Below are 25462 nucleotides of genomic sequence, written 5' to 3'. Positions count from 1 at the left end.
TTACTGTGGCTTCAGGAAGGTGATTTTGGTGATTTACTCCAATTATAGCACACCTGGAATCACAATATCATCTAACAGAAGCATCTTCTGTGTGTGTATTTGTTTGTTGTTTTGGCTCCTCCAGACCAAGTACCGTCAGAAGCCAGGAAGTTTGAAGTTCACCGCTGTGGTTGACTCTCCTGATTTGATTCATGCTAAACATAGCTACCTGCAGTGCAATGACGTAGGTTTCGTATGACTATAAATGATCTTAACTTTTGTTGTGCTAAAGGCAGTAAAGAATTGACCTCACTTCCAGAATCAGTTGCATTCAATGTCTTTTGACTCCTCAGAGGCTGTACAAGGCTGGAGACTCTGAAGCCAGGCACAGGTATACCCTGCCTCCTGATCATCCAGATTTTATCCGAGCTCGCCAGAATGCACTTCATATCAGTGATGTAAGTAAGATTTTACTTTGAGGAGTTGAGTTCATAACAGTCATTAAAGAAAACAAATTTGCTTGGAAATGAAAAGCTTTCATGAAGGTGTAGAAGTCAGGTTCTTTGAACTGAAAAAGGCAGAGCTTGTGGACTGCCAATATGCTGCTTGGCCTGAGAGGGAGGGATCAGGAAAAATTGTTTATTTTTCTTTTAAAAATTAGTTCTGCTTCCTAGGACAAGAAGCTATTATTAAACATTTCAGTCCTAAAGTTTAGGTATAATTTCTTATAAATATAAATCTTTTTTCTTACATTTGATGAGGCAGAGAGAGAATCCCTCTCTTTCCTTGACTGTATGATCTATCTTCATGAAGCTGCAATGTTGCATTGAACTGATCCCTTAGGCACAGTCCTTACTGATAGAGTGCAAATGAATCATTGAGTGGAATTGGTTTAAAGAGATCTTTTTTCCACTTTACTTCATACAGTGGCACACGGTCTGTTGCTAATAGTTATGATCAAATTTGTCATCTTTAGCTGCAGGGTCAGAGTGATCTTAGTTTGAAAAAAGTTTTTAGTTTCTCATTTGTTGGTAGGTCTTCTATATGTACAAGAAAGAAATAGGATTTAAGTTCTTTGATGTGACAGATGAAAAAAAATAACGTGGCAAAGGGGTGATTGTACACAAACAAAAGATCAGCCCTAAACCTATTAACAAAACATCTCTTAATGTTTGCATTGGTTCTATCCAGGCTACTGGTTCTGGCAGGACTTCTAGCATCTTAATTTACTTTCAAATTAAGCATCAGCTGGCACTAAATCCATCAGTGAAACATGAGAATATTTTTTGAAATATGAAATAGATATCGTGCTGTTTTCCTCATATAATTTCAAACCTTCAAAAGGATGGATCAAAGTCTTCCAGAAAACCAATCAATAAAATCAGAAAGGGACAGCCAAAAGTATCTGCTAAGGTGCAACAGCTGGGTAGTAGGACTGGAAGCTGTCGTAAGAATGCTACTAAAGAAAGAAGAGCCAAATCTAGAGAAATTTCTCTTCAAGATGTAAATGTATTTCACACCCACAAAGTCACATTAAATATGTTAGAACTGGTTGTTATTTCAGATGAATTAATGAAGCCACATGTGGCTATGAAATAGAGACAGGAATCATTAGAAAAGCTTGAACTAACTAGTACTGAAATTATGATGCCATGAAACCCAAGACACTGCAAGTGCATGCATCAAAAGAGAGAATAAGAGTAATATCAATGCAATATTGATGTGACTGATGCATCACAGTTTCTAATATAAATTAAACCCAATCAGAAACAACGACATTCATGTACAAAAGGAAACCCTAGTGGCATTTTTCAGATGAGACATTTTATCGTTATGGGGAATAGAAAACAAGTTGAAGGGCTGTAGAACTGGATCAAAACCTTGGAGATGGTACTGATGACTCTTGAAACAAACAAGCCCAGTAGGATAAAACATTTATTATTACAGTCATGGGACTACACTTAAGAAACTGCAAGGGGGAAATGACTGTTTTGTTCTTTTCTTTTCAACACAGAAAGCGTATAAAACATCTTGGGAACAGACAAGAGCATCTGGCTATGATTTTAGGATTGACGCCATTCCATTCCAGACAGCAAAGGCTTCAAGAGAGATTGCTAGTGATGTAAGAATTGCTCTTCTTCAAACACTTCCCAATCTTATTCCCATGCCACCCCCACTCTGCAAAAATGGGTGAATAAGACAAAAGGAAACTTTGTGTCTGTGTGTGTGTGTGTGAAAATTGGTAACCAGTGAAGTAAATGCCATTTAAATACGAAGATTTCCAACTATAGGCTCTCATTGATAATGTCCAATACCAAGCTGCTCTGTTTCATTTTTTGTATTGTAGTTACATAAACTAGGTACCAGGCTATGAATAGTCAGGCATGAGCTAGAATAAAGTGGGTCACCTTTGAACACAGAAGACCTCAGTCAGCAGGAAAGCTGAATATGGAAGAGCTGCATGCTTGAGATGTTTACTTAGTACAGAATAAGACTTCTGGTTACTTTTGAGAGAGGATTACTTTGGGCCCCATTTGTTCCAGTCCCTTAAAAATTAACATCAAGGTCATTCTCCTGTAGTGTCATATTAGATTAGGAGATGTATTTTGATATCAAACAAACCTGTGGTCTCTGTGCAACACAAAAAACATTACTAAAAGCTAGGGGAGGATGTGTTGTTTCATAATGGAATTTGAAGATAATCTGAATGTGAAAATTATACTTTTCTCTGCATCTTTCTCAGTACAAATACAGAGAAGCCTTCCTGCGAGACAGAGGCCACATGATTGGATTCTTCAATGCAGATGGTGATGCCCACATCGGACATGTCCTCAGAGTGGGAAAACTCCAGAGTGACAACCTATACAGGAGTGGATACACCCAAAACAGAGCACATTTTCAGAGTCACCTTAACCAGCCAGGGTTCCTCCATGCTAAGAGAAGCCAGCAGCTTGCCAGCAATGTTAACTACAAGCAACCCTTGCACCAATACACTTGTGATCCTGAGCAGCTAAATGTGAAACACGCAAAGCAGGCCTACAAGCTGCAGAGTGATGTAAGTACAACTGAGAGGCACTCTCCTTCCCAGTGCTAAGAGCTATCTGGGTGGCAGTGTCATCACAGACCTAATTTATCAACAAAATCATTCTTAAAACAACTACAGACTGAAAAAAAAAAAACAAACAAAACGCAAAAAACCCACAAAACAATTTGTTCACTATTAACCCTGTTCCTCTTTGTATACTCTCTCTTTCTCTTGAAAACACAGAGCATGTGGTTAATAGTAATACATACTATTGTATGTTTCTCTTAGGTAAAATACAAGTCTGACTTGAACTGGCTCAGAGGCATCGGCTGGACTCCCCCAGGTTCTTATAAAGTGGAAAGGGCAAGAAGAGCTGCTGAGCTGGCGTACCTTCGGGAAATGGGGTTGCAGGCTGCTTCTGCTCAGTACGGACCTGAAGCTGTAAGTAACCATTCTTCTCAAATAGCTACAGTTGTGCTCTCGAGAAGGCAGCTAGGCACACAGCCTGTTTAATGCTCCCTGGAGATTACAGTTCTCCCCCTTACTTTAAACAGAATATATGTGATTCCCTCCCCAAGCTTTGTGTCTTTTTGTAGGCTTCAATTTGAAGGAACCTCACAAGGGAATTCCGATCTGTTATAGCTGAGGAATTCCTGTAGGGACTAAAAGTGCCACAGGATAGGATTTTCTTAAACTACAGGGTGTGTTTCCCTTGACCTTGGATATTGTCAGATCTCTAAGTGGTCTACCCACAGAGAGCAAAAGTGCAGGTGGAAGGGACACCTGGCACAACTCCCTTTTCTTTTCCTAATTTCAGCAAGACACACTTTGTTACCCTGTACTCTCCCCTGACAGCTGTATTGACAGTCTCCCTGTAGACTCTTGACACCATAACATGTACTATGGTCTCCTCCACTCATCTCAAAACACAAGAAATTACAAGCAATTTTTTTCCAGGTTTTCCTTGTCCTTTACCTCCACAAGGTGGCTTCAATTCTGCTATGTCCCTGTGTAAGAGAGCAAAAGTCCATACAGGGATCTTGTAATGTAGCCCCTATAGTTAAGGAATGTTAGATTACAGTATAAGAAGAGCTATGTGTGCTTTTAATACTTGATTTGTTTAAGTGTTAAAAGTCAAACAATAAGCCCCTGTAAGAGAAACAGGACAAATCCATGATTTACATTCCCATCTCTAAAGCTACTGAGGAAATAAAGTTTAACTATGGACGAGCAATGCAGTCTGCAGTATATTCTTAAGTCTTACATGCAGTGATGATCTGATGGTACCAGAGAAATCTACAGGTGTGCAATACATCTGCAACTCAGGTGTTTGCTAATGCATTCATTATTTAATGCTCAAATTAGAAATTAGGCACCGAGCACATCCTGTCCTTGGATATTTGACATGAATGGGTCAGCTATCCACACTTTTCCATGGCAGAGATTGTCTCAGTACAGAGCAGTAATTCAGACTTTGTCCAGTTGTTTCCAGTCGAGGTAACTTTTAATTAGTAAATATATTTATGGAATAAGATCTTAGCTTTCTGCTTTCAGCTATCTTTATGATGTAGTTGTGTTTGATCTTACAGGACCAAGTGGGGCTGGAAGGATCTCAGCAGGTCACAGTTAATCCTGATGCTTCGGAAATTCTGCAAGTCAAGAGAAGAAAAATGCATCTGTACAAGTAGTGAACAGGAACATGACAAAACACAAATAGATTTTCATCTTATCCTACAAAGCCTATAGCTTTTCCATTTTTCTGGAAAGCACAACAGATGACATCTAAGAATTTTTTGTTTTAAAAAACAAACTAGACATTGCAACTAATAATTGATGTTTCTAACTTGTGTGGATATTTTGTGATTTATCACTATATGCATTACAGAGGTTGATATTTATTTAAAGCTGTAAATGAAATTAATACTAGATGACTGGCAGGCTCAGCTTTGTACTACAGATGAATGAACCTCATTAGTAGAACATAAAATCATTTGTATTGAATAAATTTGATGAATCTGGTTCCATAGTTCTAGTCTTTAGAGATTTATATGTTCTGTGGCACCACTGTGTATGTTTATGTGTATCATTGGCACTGCTGATTTAAGAGAATACAAAGACAAGATTTGGGTGGCTTAACAGATGAAGAAGACAACAGCCAGTGGACACAAAGTTACTGACTAACCAAAGACACGTCTGTTGGTGGACAACAGAACAGAATTTATTCTTGATTAACAGGACATATTCACATCCCATTCAGGTTGGTTTTTTGTTCGTTTGTTTTCTTTTCTCAAATCTTCCAAAAGAAAAACAAAAATAATCAAAATCAGCTCCTTAGAAACTACTACTAACAGCTTATTGACAGATTAGGAAGCTTCTTAGAGAAGTTTATAAAGCCTGGTATTCAGATGAAGGAGATATTATTTTAAATAATTGACTCTGCTGGCAAACATGTCTACTTTTTGTATTCTGATTTAATGTCAATCCCTTGTTCTCCAGTTTTCTATATAGAGTTACAGAATCATTGGGCAGAAAAATATATAATTCTACTTGCAAAACTTGTTAACAACAAAAATTAGCCAATAGATTTAGATTTATTTATTTATTTTTTTAATTTAATACCCTCTACATATGAATTGAAGTTAAGCACATATATGCCATGGTAGAGCTGGAGAATAATATGTAATCCTCCTAAAAGAAGGATTACTCCTAAAAGAAGTAAATAAGATATTTCTACTAGTGATTTACTTTATTTTTTACTTCTCAACCTGGAACTCATCACTGATGGAATTTAGGATCACTTGCCCTACAGAAGGGCTTTTAAAAATAATTTTCCCGCCTGATCTTCCCTGCTCACATGATTCTAATGGCTCCAGTCTTCCAAACACAGGCAAATTATTAATTTTAAGTACGTGAAAAAATGTCATTGGCTTTCAGAGCACAAACCAATGGCTTTGAGGTGGATAAAAATTGGTATTGCTTTAGTTTCCAAACTGTTTTGCCTACAAAAGGAGGGTTTATTTCAAAGCCCCCAGCAGAAAAATTGTCACTGAGCTTCTAGAAAACACTGAAAGGTTATTTTTAAGATGGTGATCCAGAATGCCCAGGTAGGACCATGAGAAGCCTTCAATAACAACTTTGGCTAAAGGGGAATTTTGTGTAAGGCTAAGAACAAATAAATATCTCAAACTTACCCTTCACCAAATGAAAGCTGTCAGCTACTGATCCGATGACTCAGTTTGAATTTTGTGTTTAATCCAACGGAGAAATGATGTCACCTGGGTATAAACTCCTGGCTTGTTTTTTAAACCACACTGATCACCCCAGCTCACAATGCCATATACATAATAGAAACCATTTTCTACGCAAGTTAGAGGACCTCCAGAGTCTCCCTGATGAGAAAAAACACAAGATTAGTTTAAAATAAGAAGTGAATCATTCACCAATGTAAGATTTGCCTTCTCTTATCAAAAGACTTAGAGGCAGGAGTGGTGTTTGTTGTTTTTTTTTTTTCTCCTAGCAGGTGTAGCAAAAGGTTCTGATCAATTCCCAAGCCAGCTTGCAGTACTGGAACCAGGTCAAACAATACTAGACTTCTTTAGACATAAGTTTCTGTTTAAGGCTGCAAAATGTATCTGAAAAAGTCAAATGAAATTTCCCAGGCATGGAAGTACCAGGTGTTCAGAGCCTGAGCTGAGAAAGATAAAAACGTGATCCTCAGCATAAAAGAAAACACCTGACCTTCCTCACACTGGTCCCCTCAAATAATGACAATTATCACTCCAAGTTGGCTGATCTCATTTTCAGTTCTATTGGTGATTTCTAGTGTAAGTAAGTATGCTTGCAGTTTTCACCACAGGAAGCACTGTTCAAACTCCTCACCAGGCTTACATGAACCAGCTTCACATTTTCACTAGCTACAAGGAAATATCAGTCCTGCCTTCTCTAGTAAGGATAAGCTCTGGTAGCAAAAATCAGATTAGAATTGTTTCTCATAATAGAGGCTGTAATAGAAGTGAGAGGAAAAAGGCAAGTTTTCAAAGTTACTATGACAATCTGCCTCAGAAGCCACCTTTCCCAGGCTATTCTTGAGCTCCCAAATATCTGCCTGTAGCTGACAGTGATGACATTAGCTCCAGGGATATACATCTCAAACTGTATGGAAGGAAGACAGTGGCTGTTGAAATAATACACTGATGGAAGAAACGGACACACATGCAGTCCCCTGCCAGAGCTTTTGCTCTGCACAGCCTATTTACACAAAAAATTAGTGTTCAAATATGGAAAACGCAACAGACCTGACAAGAATCAGTTCTACCTCTCCGAAGATTTCCTGCACAAAACATGCTTTCATCCAGCCTCTGATCATAAGCTCTGGGTGCATTGCATTGCTTCTGCGAAATCAGCTTGACACTGGCATCTAACAGCTTAGGGGACGTGTCATCTGCAAGGCAGTACACCGAAAAAATTAAGTCACCTCCCTCACATTCCTGTTACATGTCTTTTTTCAAAACACAAATTTGCTCGCCTCATGGATGGAAGGGGCAAAGAGCAGGAAGGGGCTCATTGTCTAGCCTGGAAAGAAAAGAAGTATCTGTCTGCATTAAGTCTGAGCCTGAAAGCTTCATGCAGGACACTGAGCTCTTGCCTGAACAGAACCAAAGTCACACACATCGAGAATCTGGCTCAGATCAGCTCTGCACGTAGCAATGATATCCTGCTTTTCAAAGGTGCTGGCCGTCTGCAGCTCCCACTACTAAGTGCAGGAGTACTTAGAGCTGCTCAGCACTTCTCAGGCTGGTGCCATTAGATGTTTTAATACGTGGGCTAATGAAACAGATGAAAACTGAAAATCATGCAATATTTAAAGGCAACGATTAATTACAGTGAATCTAAAGACATAACTTGACATCTAAAGGCGAAAGCCAGAGTATCAAAGCACTACCATCTGTAGATAACTAAAGATGGTTTATAAGTTTGGTTCTGCTTGAGTTTCAGGAAATTTTCCATTTCTGCAGTGATTTCCTGAAATGCTAATAATAGCTCTGTGCAAAAAAGGAGCCATCATCTAGTTTGAACACGTACAGGGTACTTGATATTCTTTGCAGGAAAAAAAAAATAATACAAAAATTCTCTGTATCCTTTTTAAGATACTTTTTATTTGGAACTTTTAAAAAATGTCTATTAAATTCTGTTCGTGCTTTCTGATCAAATATACCCGCTTGTCTCTTGTGGACTTCAATGAGACTTACATCAGAAGGAAGAATTTGGCCCTACGTACTGTATCAGGCTGTATCAGTCACAAAGCACTAGGACACCTACTGCAGCCTCAGTGACACATTTTCCTTCTGCTGCTTTACAGCAACACATCAATCAGGACATGAGAAAATGCATTTTTCAGAAAATTGCCATTATCTTTTCTAAAGCATAGTAATTTCTCCCCTCAGGATTTACTGTGGGCAAGAAAGGTTTCGGACAGAGCTAGTTGAACTTGAAAAGCTTTGGATTTTTTATTATTTTTTCAGTGCATCTGAAGATCCAGATGCTGCTTCTGAAAAACTTATCTGACCCAATGGGCTGGAAAAGCACGTGGAAATGCCAGTCTGCCTTGGTCCTCTCTTGGAACATAAGAGTACTATAGCTTCTCTCTTGATACATCTTGCTTCAGTGGCTGGCTCCAGATGAAACCATGACATTGTGTTATCAGATGACAAACAACAACAACAACAAAATACATGTTGGGGACTTCTTCAGAACTCTGACAAGTTCTGTGTGTCTAGCAGTTGGAGGCTTCTGCCAATAAATCATTCCCAAAGGAGGGTTTGCTGTCCTTAATTTTTAACTCTGGGCCTTGGTTTCACTCTGTGCTTAGCCCTGCATTTGTGTCTAGCAATTGCCACTAAAAGCACCAGCTCACACTGCCATCGAGCTACCGGCCAAACTACAGCAAGCCTTGAGAGCTCACATACCTGTCTCTGTCTCGCCCCATCCTGAAATGAAGCAATCAGTCCCAACAGGAAACTCAAAATCTGGCAGACAAGCTGTTTTCACATACTTTGTTTCGATGGCACATTGACCACCAGTTGGCTTCAACTTCAGTAATGCTGGAGACAAGAAAAACCACCACAAAAAATATTTGAAACTGGTTTTAATCCCTACCATCACTGTCAGTCCGTACCACAACTCTGTGCAAGGCTCCAAGCAACTGGCATACAGCTTGTACTACATGCTGAACCTGTCCCTTTATTTTTTTTACTCCCCCCACACATGATTTTTCTCTGCCCATCATGATTTGCCTTCCTTCTATGATTCACAGGGGTGTAAGCCAGAACGTGGCCTACTTATTTCCAGTTCACATTCTCAGAGGGGTATTTTATACTGACCTCAGTTCCAGCGAGGTGCTTTCAGACAACTCATTAAATAAGAAGACTTTACCAATATCATTGTATGGGACATCATCCTCCATTCTGTATCTGTGATGCATGATGACCTTCTCCACATCAAATATTTGCTCTTGATCTTCTTTCCTATCGAGGTTTTGCTTTCCCAGGGCCACTTGGAGATTTTCTGCTTGGCATCTGCGAAGAGTCAAGTAAACTACATTATCCATTGTGGTGGTGCAGAACAGATGTTGTGCAACAGTGGTGAAAACCTGCAGCTTAACTATCTGGAAGCCAAGATACTGTTTCCTGATGCAAGGCACAATGGCAAGATTTCCAAAGTTAGTAATAAGAGAGCTTAGAAGAGAAAGCTGCAGTGCTGGACAGTCCATGCACTCTTAAATAGTTGCAATCATGAAATAAAACATTATTAATGCTGCATGAACATTTTTATTGCTGCTTTTTTTTTTTTTTTAACCTAGTTTTTTAACATTTAATTTTTAAAATTTATTTTGAAGGAGAACAGCAGCATGCAAATAGTCTATTATTGCAGCTGTGATGATGAGTGAATCATAGAATGACCAAGTTTGGAAAAGACTTCCAAGATCATCTAGTGCAACAGCCCACCCACCACCATTGTTTGTTCACTAAACTATGTTTTAGATCATTTTAGTTGACTGGGATGTAAGTTTAATTTGTAATTCCAACAAGCACCATTTTTTAAAATGTATGTGCATATTTTCACGTATGTTTTCGTTTCAATACCCAGAAACAATTTGGAATGTGAATCAGTTCAATTCCAAGTTGTCTTTAATGGCCACTTTGTTTTTCATATGTTTATCTGCCCCAGGCAAAGGACATGCACATACTCAACACAGTGTGCAGCAGTAAGAACCCAGCATGATTTAATTAGCACTCCACCACAGATGTGTGTTACTTTTCTAGAAGAAGACTTTCTCTGCAGAGATACCATCCAGGGGTGCTTGCCAGCTGTAGTTTTAGTTCCACCATAGATTCTCTTGAGTCCCCTTTGACTTTCTGGTTGCCCACAGGTTTTGAACATTTCATTTTCTTGCTCTTGGTTCTCCTTATCTGTGTTGGAAGAAACAGCAACGTGCACTGCAGAAATAATATCAGACAGGAGTTAAGTAACAGGCAGTGACCTGCTCATCAGGACCACCTGTGCATGGCCAACCAGCTCTCTCCTAAAGCATTACTCTACCTGTCTCAGAGCACAGTGAGACATCACAGAAGTCCCATTTCACTTTGCCATTTTTTCTGATGAAGCACCAGGGCTTTTGATCATCATCAGGATTTCTGAAAGGAATGGTTGAGAACATCAGCCAAAGTGCAGAAATCTCCTTGAAGCTGCACAAGGAAGCCAAGAATGCTAATAAGAGCACACTTGTGCTTCTACAGGACAGCCAAGCTGCAAGAGATACTCTTCATAAGATTTGATAAAGACAATTCCTAAAATAATGGAGTTGTATCTGCTGCCATTTTACCGTCCCCAAACTATTTCACCCTAAGAAAAACAAAGGAAATTAGGCCTGTTTCTGGAATCTTCAGTAACAATGCCATTTTAATATCATGATTTTAGCAAATTCATGGGAGCAATTTGTATTCAAAGATCTATGTGACACAACTGGCTCTCTTAAAAATGTTACCTGCAGAAGTTATGTTCCCCAATGCCAAAAAGCTCAGCATCCTCCATAAATGCATTAGTAGGGAAGTCTAAGAGCAAATGGGAATTCCAGTGCAGGCAAGTCCTGCCATTCTCTGCTTGGTTCACTCTTCCTCTGTAATAAAAGGAGTCCTCTTCATAACAATCATCCGGTCCTGTAAAACCATGTTGATATGAAAGAGCCTTCTCTGTCATTCCTTGCCTAAACTGGTTCTTTTTCCCTCTCTTCCTTCCCTAACATTAATTTCACAAAGGATCAGAAGGACCAACAGGGTTACATGAAGATAGTTCTTATCCTGGATAGGCCAGAAATGAGTTATGTCCCAACATCACTGCAGCATAAGTTCCACTGACTTCAAGTGCCCAAAGCCTCTTTACTGGGTAAGACCTAGCAGCTAAGACATTTCTCAATGACAAAGCAGAATCTCTTCTCTGGTGACCTATGCAATAAATGGTACTGGAGGGATGAGGCAGAGCTGGGTACAGAGCTACTGTCACGATAGGGCAAGGGGTGTGCCAAAAGTAAGGTTGCAGGGTTATAATCCTAAACTGTATGGAGAATGGTGCAAAGGTCACCTGCAACATAGAGCAATCAGTGTTATGTTACAAACGTCATCAAGCTGACTCTGAGGTGAGGACAATCTGTGGAGGTTCAACCCCTAGCCTCTCCCACAACACTTACCAATCTCACAGAACCTCCCTCGGTAAGGTTCAGGGCACTTGCAGGTGAATTTTGTTCTCATTCTGTGCCGTATACAGATTCCTCCATTTTTGCATGGGTTTGGCCTGCATTGTGAAGAAGCTGTCAAGGTGAAAATGAGAGAACAGCACTGTAACTCCACTGGACACACTATAGCCTCATTCACATCCCCACTGAAAATCAGGGAAAGCCCTCATTTAGCCTTGTAAGAACTTCAAAATTCCTGCCAGCATGGGGTTCATTAGTGATCCACCCATCACACAGAGCACGGATCACCCAGCATCATCCCTGCAGATGGGACCTGCAGCCAACACAGGCTCAGGACTACAGCACCCCACAATGTGGGATCTGTGCCTGCTGAGCTGCACTCACCTTGCTGGCAGTCTGGTAACTTGTAGGGATGGCTACAGCTGCACCGATAGTAAGGTTTGGTTAATGTAACAAGGCAGTCTCCTCCAACACAGCTGTTGTCCACACAGGTGTCCTCCACTGCAGGTAAACAAAAAAAAAAAAAAAAACTTCATCCACATGCAGGAGTGCTGTGCCCTCACAGGCTGATTCTCCTGACCCAGAGAATGATAGAAAATCCCGAGTTGGAAGAAACCAAGGATTGAGTCCACCCAAAAATCACATCGTATGTCTGAGAGTGTTGTCCAAATAAATGCTTCTTGAACTCCAGCAGCTAGGTGCCATGCCTGCTGCCCGGGGCAGCCTGTTCCTTGCTCATTACCCTCTGGTGCAGAGCCTTTACTTACTCTGCACCTACCCCTCCCCAGACACAGCTCCATGCCATTCTCTCAGGCCCTGTCACTGTCACCAGAGAGCAGAGCTCCACACTGCTGATCCACCCCCCTTGAAGAGCAGTGGGCCACCATGAGGACACCCCTCAGCCTCCTCTGCTCTGGGCTGAGCAAAGCTCACACACCTTGTCCGACAGATTCTTCACCATCCTTGTAGCCCTCCTTTGGAGGCTGCCATGGGGTGGCAGAAGACAGAAGTGTGCTTTCTGCACACCTGAAGTGTGTGATGCTGATGCTGCTTTAGACAGACTCCAGCCTGGATCTATTGACACGGCTGAAGAGGGTTGCTAAATCTCTCCCTCCAGGGAAGAGTGGGTTTATAAAACCCTGTACTTGCTTCAGTTGCCTCAGCTGTGAGAACAAGAATATCAGTCAGCAAAGAAGTGATTACCTTTCTCACAGGTATCCCCAGTGTAGGGCCTGGAGCAGAGGCAGGTGAAATTGCTTCCTCTCATCTCACATCGGCCGTTGTTCTTGCAGGGGTTGGGGGTGCACAGATCTTCTAGGGAAGGGACAGAGGGCTTTTAGTTTTCCTTCAGCTTCTCACCAGCATTTTTTCTTGTGTGTGCTTTTTGTGTGACAGGTGCCACCATAGGGCTGTGCAGAAAGTTGGGCAAGCATCCACCGTAACACAGGCTTGTGCTGATGGCTGGCCCAGCAGTGGCACGAGCTGCTATGGATTGCTGTGGAACTTCCTGTACGCTGTAAGGCTTAGAGCCCAGGAATTCCCATCTCCCTTTACAAGCCTGTGATGGAGCACATGTGACATCGTACTAGAAGCAGATCCGTTAAGAACCAGAGCTTGCACTGGTTACGTGCCTCTGTGCCATTGCTGTGAAGTTGCCTAGACATGGTATTGCACTGGTTGCAACCTAGCACTAAAACTCCCTTGGAAAAGCCATCCAGAGGAGAAGGGTTATTGCTGTCCCACCTCTCCCCCTGTGATCCCACAGCAGCCCAGGGCATACTTTCCTGCTCTCCTAAAGTTCAGTAAACTAGAAAAAGGAAAAAAAAAGAAAAAAAAAGAAAAAGGGAAACCTGCTCTACATTTGGTTCCCAGCACGAATACAGAACGTACATCCCATGAAAATAGCAATTACGTCTTACAGTGTCTATAGACAAATAAGCCTGTGTTTTTTTGTAGTAGCAATCAGAAATGTTCTGCATGATCAGAATCCATCCTGTGAAACCTAGAGATAAAACACAGGCTCCTTACAAGAGAAACACAAAAGAGAACACAGCAAACAACCCTCCCCACTCATCCCTTTGAAGCAGGCGTTCTGCAGGCAGGCTGGCAGCCGAGCCCTGCCACACACTGCATACTGGGGCTGGGATTTCACCCCTTCCTCACCCCCTGTCCACCCCCAGGAGCACCTTGCTGGATTCTTCTGTGGTGAGGGGATAGGCCTATCCAGTCAGGTTCCCCCAAGAGCCTAATCACTTCAGAGGGTTCCTCCTCCACCTGCGTGTATTCATCATAGTACTCGTAATACTCATCAGCCTCATCTGTAGGGAAAGGAAATGCAGAAGGGTTATAATTGCTACAAAGCCACCTTTGTGCATGACTGCCCCCAGCTGGGAGCATCTACTGAGGTGCTGGGAGGGGACATGGCTGTTCTTTGTTCAGTTGGTGGTAATGTCCACGCAGACATGGACGAGCCCAATTTGCTGAGAGGGAATGGTCTCAAGTTGCACCAGGGAGATTCAGGCTGAATATTAGGAAAAACATCTCTGAAAGAATGGTGAGACACTGACACAGGCTGCTCAAAGAGATGGCAAAGTCACCATCGTTTTTGAGAAACATGGAGATGTGGTACTTAGGGACATGGTTTTGTGAATATTGATGGTAGGTGGACAGCTGGATGTGAAGATCTTAGGTGTCCTTTCCAATCTTAACGATTTCATGATTCTAAGAGTCCTGGGAAGAGGCAACTCTACAAGAAGAGGCCTCCTTTGTCTTGCTCAGAGCCTCTTTGAGGGAGCAACATCCCCACTGTGCTGGGGGACGTGCCACAAAGCACATGCTTGCTTGATGGAGAGCCTGGAGCTCCACCAGTCCATGTTTGGGGCAGCTGATTTGCATGGGCACACTGCTACCCATAGAAGCCCCGCTGACATGTCAAAGACAAGCTATGATAATGAGCACAGCTAAACAGTGTGCAGAGATTTTAAAAAGCTCTCCCCTAGGGCCGGACCGATGGCCCCATGGATAAAGCTCAGCCTTGAACTGATTATCGACTACATTATCTTAGCTTTCTCTCCTCATTCATTCCCTCGCAGCCTTTATCTTTATTCTTTCTTTGCTTCTGAAAAAAAAATAAAAAAATTCCACTTTTGTACAATGGGTGTTTTATATTTCATATTAAAATAGAATCATCTTTTTTTTCTTCTTTTTTTTTTTTTTTCCCCCCTTCCTACATGCCAACTCTCGTTTCTCACAAAAAAAAAAAAAAGAAAAGTTTCACCTCATTTATTGCTATGTCAAGTCAAGACTCCTTTTACTCAGCTCATTATTTCCACAGGAGCAGAGTCTCGACAGTGTGCAAGTGTTGCAGAAGTGTGCGCTGTGCTGAGGAACAGAAGGATCTCGTTGGAAGATAAGGACATTGTCTACCGTGAACAAAATTAAATTTAATGCGATGTAGTTAAGAAAGGAAAACAAAAAGAAGGTTTTGCCTGAAATGCAACCTGCAAGCTCACTTCGTCTGAGGGGAGATTCTGCAGGCGGACTCGAGTTTGAGGGAATATTGTGGAGGAGCCTGGTTTTGTTTCCCCTGTTTATTTTCAGAATCTTAGCAGGAAACGTCAGCTTTTGTTCCACAGGTGCTTTAAGGAGCTATTCGGAGAGACAGGGTAGCCTTTTTTCTATCTTTCTTCTCTAAAAGACATAGCTGGTAAAAGTTGTGAAGGATGAGCGGAGGAGTTGGGGCTGCTGAGAGCACCCAGCAGACATGCCCAGCATGCGGTACAGGGAGCGCAAGGGCTTTGCTGAATTGACAGAGGAAAAACAAGTGCTCCAAACAAGCACAGACAGCGAAGCCATTGCAGAAACATCTACAACTGTAAGGACAGTGCTCCAGAAATGATGATACTGTCGCTTCATTTTGCTGTGTTGGTACCATCACTTAGCAATGAATCAATCATTTATTAAGCACCATAAGAATAAAGAACAGACTCCCCTGACTTGGGTACATCAAACAGAGATGTCTTCCTGTTTATCACTGCTATATCACTAAATAACTATTTGGCTTCCACATCTCTTACTTAAGAAGTGTTCCCATTCCTTTTTTTTTTTTTTTTTTTAATTATTCATAACAAGCCCTGGATTTAGTAAAGCAAAAGCAACATTTTTTTTTTAATCTGAGTACATAATTAACACACCAAATCTGATACACTGGTTGATTTAAACACATTACTAAATCAGAGTGCTCATTCTCTGTAAGTGCTGGAAAACCTTGACATGCTTTAAAAAGCAGTGATCTGACATTTGTCACCAAAATGTGACTATTACACGAAATTAAATTAGACATCCTGCATGCAAATTTTCAAAGAATAACTTTCTTCTGTGTAGTACAAAAAAAAAAAAAAAAAAATCCCCCCATAATTGATAGGCAAGAGATTGACTTTTAAAGCTTCAAATCAGCTTTGAGGTCTGGGTGATCTTTTAAACTGCTCAAGCTTTCATCTGCACTTTTTCACATTGCCAAGAGCTGTCAATCACGTAATGGATTTCTGATCAATATCCTCTTGTTCGTTAGCTTACACAGATTATCTCTTATAGGGAGAACAGATATCTCAATGCTGGCAGTCACACTGTTTTCAAAACCTTGCCTGGATCAAGTCATGACTAATGTTCCAAGTGGGAAAGTGATGCATTAGGATGCCATCGAGTGACCCGAATGGAAAGGTAACTTTGGTGGACTGCAGTTGTCGAGATGAGTGATGTGCAAATTTAAAGCTTATTGCCAACACTGAGGGCACCCGGCATTTATTCAAGCTCTCTGAACCTCTGGGGACGAACTGAAATCTGGCCTAATTTAAGCAGGATGAGTTTTCCTGCCACCTCTCTAAATACTTTCTGTCTGAGGGTCTGTGAATAATACAAAGTTATTTTTATGAAGCTGAAATTGCAATGGTACTTCAAATACCAGTAGGTCTCCCGCTTGCTTCTACATAGACCTCTTGGTATTTCCTCCCTTCCACAAAAGCTTTGGCTGAGAGCATTTATGACTTCAGAAAGAAATTGCAAAAGGAATAAGAACAGCGAACAGCCAAACCCTCACTCCTTTCAAAGAGCTTTGGGGCTGTTTCACTACAGTAAAATAGCCCGTTTTTAGTTGCAGCTGAGGATGTGGAAACTAAATACTGATCTGGAACATTCTATAAGGAGAGCAGAATTAATCTGGGGAAAGAACCAGAGCTTTATGGATATAGGGCCACAAGACTCACAGGTTGGACCAAATTGACAACAAAATGACATAGTTGCCTTTTGCACCAATGTGAGAAGCAGGAAGGCCTGGGAGTGCAGACCATGCTGCCTGTCCAAAGCACAATAACTTCCTATTTGATCTCAGCTGTTGCCTTAAGTGCTACAAAGCTGCGCATGAAGTTAAAACTCAACAGCCATGGAGCTCGATGGACCAGGCTGCCAACATCTCAGGCTCATATGCAGAATTTAATGGAAGAAATCAAAGCTACTTACCATTCAGCAGGTTGGTCAGGAAGGACCAGGAAGGCTGCGCAGGATAAAGAAGGGCAGAGTCAGTTTCTGGAAAAAAATCCAAGCTGGGTCTTGGCTTATGGTACAACCTGTAATTAGGTGACTTCACTACAGTGCTGGACGTCCAGATAAATCCATTGCCCACTCCAGAGATGCCCAAGCAGTACTTTTAAGAGTCCTTTCAGATTTATGTGGCTTTTCTGATAAAACCATATTGCTCTCAACAACCCACAGGGGAACTCCAGATTCTCTAAGCATCCAGCCAAAGTTGCAGTCTGCTTGTAAAACACTGATCCTAAGTAAGTTAATTACTTCTTTGCTTATTAAGTGATGGCATTTATCTACCAGCAATGCAGCCAGCTACCAGGGCACATCCTTCCCACGAGGAAATGCCATACGTTCACCCTCTGACATGGGGCTCCAGCCTTTCCTTTTTGGCTCCTGATTAAGGTCAAATGACAAAAGGGAATAGGAGGAGGAAGAAAACAGCATTTCAGCCTTTGAGGAGCAAGTGAAGCAGAAAGAAAACGTACCAAAACCACATCAAGATTCATTTCCCCACACAGAGGTGTCAGCAGGCATCCCATTTTGCTGTAAATCCCAGCTGAAGACAGGACTACCCAGCTGCAGTGAGGGCACCTGTGCTAGCAGTAGACATATAAGAAATTACATGGAGCTGCTATGCCAACATTCTTAGCTAAAACCTGGCTGCAACTGGGAGCAAATGAATAAGCAGCAGTGAATAAGAACCTTGCCACGTTACTCAGAACAACTCACACCTGCTGCTTCCCCCAGCACATGCACCTGAGGTTGCCTGAGGCCTGCTCACGACCCCCTGGAGGCAGGGAGTGGGGTTTTTTCTGCTTGGTTTCTATGCTTTACGGTGCAACCTCTGTGTACCTGCACCTTGTTTCCCTCCTCAGCTTTCCATACTTCTCCTTTGTGTCATTTGCTGAGTGCGTCTGCGGGCAGAATCTTTTGACTTCAAGGAGACTGCTAAAACTCCCCTGCACTCAGGGCAGCCATTTACTCTGCCTGGGAAGGGCAAAGTGCCAGCATGGGCTATATGAGATATGCATGCATTGTTGCTTAGATGTAAAGAAGAGAAGGAATGGAGCCTAAGCACATTATTATTCCAATTATTACTACTATTTTCCTCAAACCTGTCTCCCTCCAAACCTTCTCCCATGGACAGAGCTGCTTACAAGACAGCAAGATGACCTGACTTCCCTCTTGCAATAACCTGCTGCCCTGGAAAATATACAGGTTTCCATCAGCATCCATTACTCCTTTGTACTTCAGGGTGGCTAAGCCCTAGATTTGCATTCTTAGTTTTGGATTAAGGCCACTACGTGCTGACACAACACAAATGTTCCTTCGAACAAATGCTCCCAGGAGATCAACCCAACCTTTATCACAGCTCCACTGTGCTGTTTCTCTTTCCCCCTCCCATATGTAATTCAGAATTGTAGGGGATAAAATCCCAGGTAGACTTGGTCTCCTAACAAGGAGACTTAACTCCTCCCTTGAGGTATCCACCAGATCACACTGCTACAGACAACCTCTACCTCTGCTAGCTGTCACAAAGCCAAATTTCATCTTTTGGTTCCATACATGAATCTTTTTATGGTGCTGCTTAGTTGAGGCCAGCAAAAAGCCCCTCTCTTTCCCTCCTGCAGGCGTGAACTTGCCCTTTCCTATGTGCCATGCAGGGGGCTGCAGGGCATGGGATGGCCAATATGGCAGGTGGGATGGAGGACTTGGGATGGGGAATGCGGGAGGTGGGATGCAGTATGAGGGAGATGGAATGGAGGACATGGGATGGGGTATGCAGAATGAGGGGAGTGGAATATAGCATGCAAGTGGTGCAACAGGGGACATGGAATGTGGGACGTGAGAGGTGGTTTGCAGGAGGGGATGCAGGTGGGGGTGTAGGAAAGGGACTACAGGCGGAGAACAGAGAATGGAGGCCTGGTGGGGGAGCACAGCAGTGTGGCAAGGCCCCTCGCCGCCGTGCCGTATTGCTCATGGCCAGCAGAGGAGGATCTTGTCCTTCCAACGAGGTGCGATACTGCGCCCAGCCGGGAGCAAGACGCGAACAAAAGAAGGAGAAGCGGGGGGGTGGGGGAAAGGGGGGAGAAGAAACGAGGCTGTGGGGCTTGTTTCACCAAACAGCCTGCTCTCTGCAGCCTGGCACCGATACTTTGTGCGTTTTCTCAAGAGGGAATAAAATCGCCGGATCCTGCTGGCAGCGTGTCCACAGAGATGGGGGAGTGAAGCTGGAAGAATTCGCGGAGAGCAGTTTTAAATTTTATGACTTTAGGCTCTTAAAAAAGAAACCCTGCAAAAAAGAAAAACGCAGGAGAGGCATTTTACTTGGGTTCATAATTTGGAGTCGATTAAATTTATAGGGTGCCTAAAAAAAAGGGTGGGCTAATGGCTGAAATTCAAAATACCTGATTTCATCTGACCTTTGTTGTTGTCATCATCATAGGGATTAACACTTCACTGAAGCTTCATTTCTCCAAAGAACCATTGAAACTTTGCTAATTAGGCTTTGTACAAAGGTTAAACGCCACAGAGATATGATGCTCTCCATTTTTCATTTCAGCTCCTTAAGAAAGGCTAATAGAATATAATAGATTTCAAACAGGAATGCTAGAACCGGGAGCTTTCTTACATCTCAGGACAGAATCCTACAGCTCTTAGACAAAAATGTCCAGTTACTCTCTGGCAGTTCTTTCAGAATAAGGGAAGATTTGACCCTAAATTCAAGGGAGGTTATTTACAGCTGCCAAGGGCATTCCGCAGTTGAATTGTTGCTTGTGTCTTGCTACCCCTTATTACAATCAAGATGAATAATTACAATACAAAGGTGGTGGAGGAACAGGCAGCACAAAGGCTACAAGGCAGGGTTAGGCTGTGAATTTACATATGCGAAAACCAGAAGTAATTCCATAGAAAACAGTATCTATTATTTGAGCTGGTGAGCCAAAGGGATGAAAACTGCCCCTCCACATATATGTATTTCCCAATAAAGCCCTACAGGAGTTCAGAAATTCAGCTGCATCTTGTATGAGTTGCTTGCTTAATTGCACTAAATCAAGGCATTTCTCCTGCAACTCACTGCAAAGTGGCCTCCATGGCAGCAAACCAAGTGTCTGCCCTTTCCTCTGCACAATCTCAGCCTTGCAGCCGGGGAGGTGGTGGCACAGGGCTGTGCTGGAGAGCGAGGAAGGCTATTTGATCAGCTTCCACCCACAGCTGACATCCGGCACGGAGGAGCCACGAGGGCAGGCACAACTACTGCTTTTCCTCGGGAACCCCTTGATCCTGCTGACAGCTCTCAGTGGGAACCTTTGTCTGGGCTCCTCGCCAAAGGAGGAGGGAATTGATGGTTCTGATGCTCTTACAATCGGCCAGATTTTTGCCTGCAACCATCTTGGATAGTGACAGTCTTTGAACTTCAAGGCAAAATGGCTTTTCCAGCAATGACATTACATTACTCAGCCAAGGCGATGGCTGTGGTATAATGAAAGCAGGGCATATTATCATCTGGAGCACACATGCAATGCACGTTGTATTTTTAGCCTGGGAAACCATTCCCTTAAAGGATTCCACCAAAACTCCCAAGTTCTTCACCTCTCTGCTAGCAAGCCATCTCCTGCCTGTGTGCTGAACTGCAATGTTTGCCCCAGAGTATACAGCACGTTCCTTATTAACTGGTGGCAGGACTTCCAGAGAAGTTTACATACAACATCTTTCTTTTATTTACCTGGTGAGGAATTGGCACATGCTAGCCAGGGAGGTGATGGCATCATCATCCCTTGAGGCATTTAGGAAATGGGAAAATGTATCACTCAGGGACACGGTTAGTGCATGGTGGGGATGAGTTGATGGATGGACTAGATGGTCTTAGTAGTCTTTTCCAGCCTTAATGGTTCTGTGATTTTACTGGTTATTCAGTTGCAGACCCTTCCTGTGGTCACATCTGATCCAAAATGCACGAGGACCCAAAAGAAGCACAGCACAGCTCTCACAGGTGCTGCAGGAGGCAGCTTGCTTCCCTGCACAGGCATGACCTGCTCCTGCCTTCCAAGAGATCAAAGTTTCCAAGTTAATCTTTACTCTGTGGGAGATGGTCTGCTAGCAGCTGGCTGTTTCTAAAGCTGCTCTCACTGGTGGGTGAGGTGTGTGTGTTCCCCGGTGGAAAACAGGACCAGCCTGCAATGCCAGAGTGAAGGAAAGGCATGAAACCCATTCCAAGGAGGTTATGCAAACCCACCCTGTCACACTGAATGCTTTGGCAACCGGTGCTGGGCTCATAGGTTATGCTGCTCGACTTAAAGCTTATGCAAAGTCATTAAGTCCCTTTAGTTACAAGGGATATCAACCTGCATGCTGCAGGGCATAAGCTGATTGCCTTGGGGGGCCAAAGAGACTCGTGTCCCTCTCGGAGTGCAATTAGCTGGAGGCACTCCTGGGGCTTCCTCGCTTTCCTGCTGCATCAGGCAAAGTGATGCGGTGCTGCAGGGGGGCATTGTGCCTCATGGGGTGCAAAGGGTGAGGGGTTTGACAGCCCTTGCTCTGCTCTGTAGTTATGCAGCAGAACGGAGAGTCCTGGGAGAATGGTTGTGTAGAGAAGAAATGGGAGTTTATGACAGGAATGGATCCACAAGTGGGCAGAAAAACTAACATAAGAGGGTGTCAGAGAGACACTTTGGGCCTTTTCAGCCTAACGTATGGTTTTCCAAACACTAAAGGCACGGAAAGACCTGTGCTTCTGGTAACAGCTTCACACGTGCTGTGGGCCAGCTAGGAAACAGGGATCAATGGGAAGTTTTCATAGAATCACAGAACCACAGAATTATACAATCATAGAATGTCTTAGGTTGGAACGGACCTTAAAGATCATCCAGTTCCAGCCCACTGCTGAGGGCAGGACTGACAGGTTTTCCTTGCAATTGTTTGATCTTCATGCAATGCTTTGTTCTTTTCCATTCCAATACTAAATGCACTTGGTTACTGGACTGGACATGGGTGCAAACTTTAAAACCCTCTTCACCCTCTCCATCAGACATCAATTTTTTGAAGATCCAAAATTTTCAGTGAAGAACCACAGCTGCTGCTCCGACTCCTGCACTTCTCTCTCTGCTGCCTGTGGCGCTGAGTCTGGAGGGAACACTGATAGGAGGGAAAAGCCTGATCTGAACATCTGCTGATTTATAAACGTCTAGAGCTTCATTATCTGGAAGCTCAGCACATGAGCAGCTCCTGCCCTGGAATGTGTGGGCTCCAGCTCAGTCTCATCTTTTTGCCAATTTCTTTAGACATGGCATTTAAGTGTATCATTCAAATCCACATGTATTTCAGAAAAGATTCAGTGCAAGCTTGAGTAAGGCAGGATGCTCAGTTGAGTGGCTCTGTCTGAGCTCTGCTTCAGCAGAGCTCACTGAAATTCTTTCTGGCAAAAAGGGAGGAATACTTGAAAACACTGCACTTCATACCAGGAATATTTCTACTGCCGCATCTTATTGAGAAGTAATGTACTGATTTCTTTAAAAAGTCCTTGTCCATACAGAGCCAATGTGTGGATCCATGAGGATCTATAGCAATTAAAAGCAAAACAAACAAAAAAAACCCACTCAAAATTGAAAACTGGGAAGACCAGTTACATCCAAAGGCAGTATTTTGTACAGTTGCACACATATGTTAAAACAGGAGCAAATTTTGCTCTCACTTGCGTCCATGATGCATTTTCATGCCATGTATAGAAATATTTTGGATTCGTGCAGGTGAAATCAGTTTTTCCTCAGAGTATGAAAGAACGGACAGAAGTTGTTACTTTATAGTCTTCCAAACCCTCTGGATCCATAAATGTCCCAGATCTTTTCTGTCCTATTTTGACTGACTCAGTATGAGCTACTGTCTAAATCTGTGTTTGACTTCTGCTATATAACATCAGTAGCTTTGTAATGTTACTTACACAAACTCCTAAAACTGGCCTTGAACAAAAGCAAGAAGGATGAAAACAGGAATTTGGCTGTGTATGGGAGGGGAATCCACAGTTACATCAGTGTGCAAAGTCTATTCTTTTTTTGCTTGAGCTATTTCAGCATAACTTCATTACAAAACAAATCATTAAGGGGAAAAATTGCCCTCGTAACATTTGCCATGCAATGGTCACATCACAGCAACTCACTGCCCTCTTTCTTTTTTTTTTCTGGGATTCACACCAAGTGCTAAGCCAGAAAACCTTGTTATATTAATTATGAAAAAAAAAATGTTTTATTAAAAACTAGCCTGCTGAATATTCTGTCGTGCTGCGATTCAGTGACAGCAGAATTGCTTTTGTGTGTTAGCAGTGTTAATCAATTTTCGGGGCTGGGGGAGACATGCACTGCATTTTCTACAGTGCAGTGTAGAACAAAGTCAGACAAGGATTGTCAGAGCAAGTGAACCAACCTAATGCCCAGAACCAGCTAGGAAAATATGCACCAGACTTCATATTGTCTCAGACTGCAACTACACCTGCCTCAATGAGTGCAGACTATCACTGCTTGCAAACCCAACCAGCTCTTCAAAAAGATCCACCATAAAGCTCCTCACTATACATGTTTCCCAAAGGAATCCATTTAAACATGCAAACACTGAATGTCTGGAAATCAATTTCAGCAAATATGAAATCAGCACACACAGGAATTGGCATTAAGAAAGCAGGGGTTTGAAGGAACCTTCTTTCAAAAGAAAATTCATTTGATAGCCATTCTTGGAGAGACCAAAGTTCAGCCCAGTGCCATCCCTGTACCACCCCAGGGATGAGGTAGGCAGGAGATACCATTACCCACTCTTCACCCTTTCCAGCTGCCCAGGGAGGGCTCAGCAAGTGACAGGGCTGGCATCCAGCAAGAAAAGAAATACTGAAACATACTCACAGACACATATGTGTTCCCTAGGAAAAGGATCAGTGGGAGAACCTGAAGGGACAAAGCACCGTTAACTATCCTCATGCTGCTCTATTTGAGCTGAAATTTGTTTTGTCTTGTTGTCTACATTTTTTCAGATAAGGCACAATTATTTGAGGGTGAGCTAACTCAGTGCAAATAACTGACTTCAAATATTGTTTAATGTTCAACAGATTGCCCTGATTCAACAAGTGCATCCTGCGCAGAAAACCACCTCATTGGCTGCTGGTAAGTATTCCAAACAAGTAACAAAGCTGGAAATAGTATAAACTAATGACAAAACTAACTGTTTTTCTTGCGTTAGATTTTTTTTCCTGTTATTCTCATTCAAAGCAGGTGTGTCCCATCCCTGGAGGCATTCAAGGCCAGGCTGGAGGTGGCTTTGGGCAGCCTGGTCTGGTGGTTGGTGACCCTGCGCATAGCAGGGAGGTTGAAACTAGATGGTCATTGCGGTCATTCTCAACCCAGGCCAATCTATGATTCTATCTCAGATTTTTCTCCCATCCACTTGAACAAGCAGTGAATCTCATTATAAAATATAAAATTTTTAGAAACATGAGAGTGTGTTTTTTTATTATTTTCTGGTTTCAAACACCAAGACTCATGTTCTCAAGCATTTTTCCATGGATATGAGAACTCAGAATCTGTTTTCTAATAAAACCTGAAATTCTTGAGTAATCCCCAGTCTCTATGTGAATACTGAAGCATTTACAACAATAGTGGCAGCTGAGGGAAACAGCACAGGAACACAACCCTCTATGACAGAAATGTCAACAAAATCATACTGATCAGATCTTGTTTGTACAGACCTTGTTTGTTCTCATGTTATGAGAACGTGAAAAACACACTTTTTCTCCCAAATATTTTGGAGCCCAGGAATGGAGGACAAGGATAATAGAAATATAGAAGTCCTTGGTAATATTTCTTCTCTATGTTTATAAAGCTGAGAACATTCTACATCACCAGGAGGAAAAGAACATTTCTGTTAAGAAGACTTGAATAGTCTACAATAAATTGTACACTCATTTTGGAGCATCATAAAGTAGTTTTCATACATCAAAAAATAAATAGTGTGACACTTGTGCCTCACATATATACTTTAAGCGGGTGCCTACAAGCAAAACACATTTGAGATTTAATATGTTGGTGGCCACACATGCAGGTTTAAGATATACCAGGTCCTCTAACTAGTTGGAAAGACAACAAGATGAA

General features: G+C 42.4%; 2 protein-coding genes across 7 annotated transcripts in view; one reads left to right on the top strand and one right to left on the bottom strand.

Moving 5' to 3' along the window:
• LOC122175915 (nebulin related anchoring protein) overlaps window positions 1–5030 on the top strand; it is a 46131-nt gene extending 41101 nt beyond the window's left edge. For both annotated transcript variants that reach the window (XM_042863946.1, XM_042863945.1), the window contains exons 37-42: window positions 125–223; window positions 333–437; window positions 1994–2101; window positions 2723–3034; window positions 3293–3445; window positions 4594–5030. In XM_042863946.1, the coding sequence (XP_042719880.1) occupies window positions 125–223; window positions 333–437; window positions 1994–2101; window positions 2723–3034; window positions 3293–3445; window positions 4594–4692 (876 nt within the window). In that variant the 3' untranslated portion in view covers window positions 4693–5030. The remainder of the gene's footprint in view (window positions 1–124; window positions 224–332; window positions 438–1993; window positions 2102–2722; window positions 3035–3292; window positions 3446–4593) is intronic.
• On the bottom strand, window positions 4334–24347 carry HABP2 (hyaluronan binding protein 2). Of its 5 annotated transcripts, none has more exons than XM_042863949.1 (14): window positions 24221–24347; window positions 17268–17301; window positions 13940–14071; window positions 12957–13067; window positions 12138–12254; window positions 11748–11867; window positions 11049–11220; window positions 10604–10698; window positions 10251–10500; window positions 9437–9579; window positions 8971–9105; window positions 7300–7445; window positions 6196–6393; window positions 4334–4653 (listed from the first exon to the last, which is right to left on the bottom strand). In XM_042863949.1, exons 1-13 carry the CDS (start codon window positions 24293–24295, stop codon window positions 6220–6222), a joined length of 1704 nt encoding a protein of 567 aa, XP_042719883.1. In that variant the 5' UTR covers window positions 24296–24347; the 3' UTR covers window positions 4334–4653; window positions 6196–6219. The 5 variants fall into 5 exon arrangements, with proteins under 5 accessions (XP_042719883.1, XP_042719885.1, XP_042719884.1 ...); XM_042863951.1 differs by having other exon boundaries at window positions 10251–10473; XM_042863950.1 differs by lacking the exon at window positions 24221–24347 and adding an exon at window positions 17819–17929.
• Between the last annotated feature and the right edge of the window lie 1115 nt (window positions 24348–25462).

Source organism: Lagopus leucura, unplaced genomic scaffold (assembly GCF_019238085.1).
Source record: "Lagopus leucura isolate 7727_CA_CO unplaced genomic scaffold, USGS_WTPT01 Super-Scaffold_741, whole genome shotgun sequence".
In the NCBI taxonomy this organism is placed as follows: domain Eukaryota; kingdom Metazoa; phylum Chordata; class Aves; order Galliformes; family Phasianidae; genus Lagopus; species Lagopus leucura.
The sequence above is the reverse complement of the archived record's forward strand: the minus strand, read 5'-3'. Positions and strand labels throughout refer to the sequence as shown.

Coding starts and splice junctions, on each gene's coding strand:
- HABP2 (XM_042863949.1), bottom strand. CDS start 24,295: ATGAGGATAGTTAACGGTGCTTTGTCCCTTCAGGTTCTCCCACTGATC. Junction 13,068..13,939: donor CCACAGAAGAATCCAGCAAG/GTGCTCCTGGGG, acceptor TCCCTTCCCTAG/AAGATCTGTGCACCCCCAAC. Junction 11,868..12,137: donor GTTACCAGACTGCCAGCAAG/GTGAGTGCAGCT, acceptor TCACCTTGACAG/CTTCTTCACAATGCAGGCCA.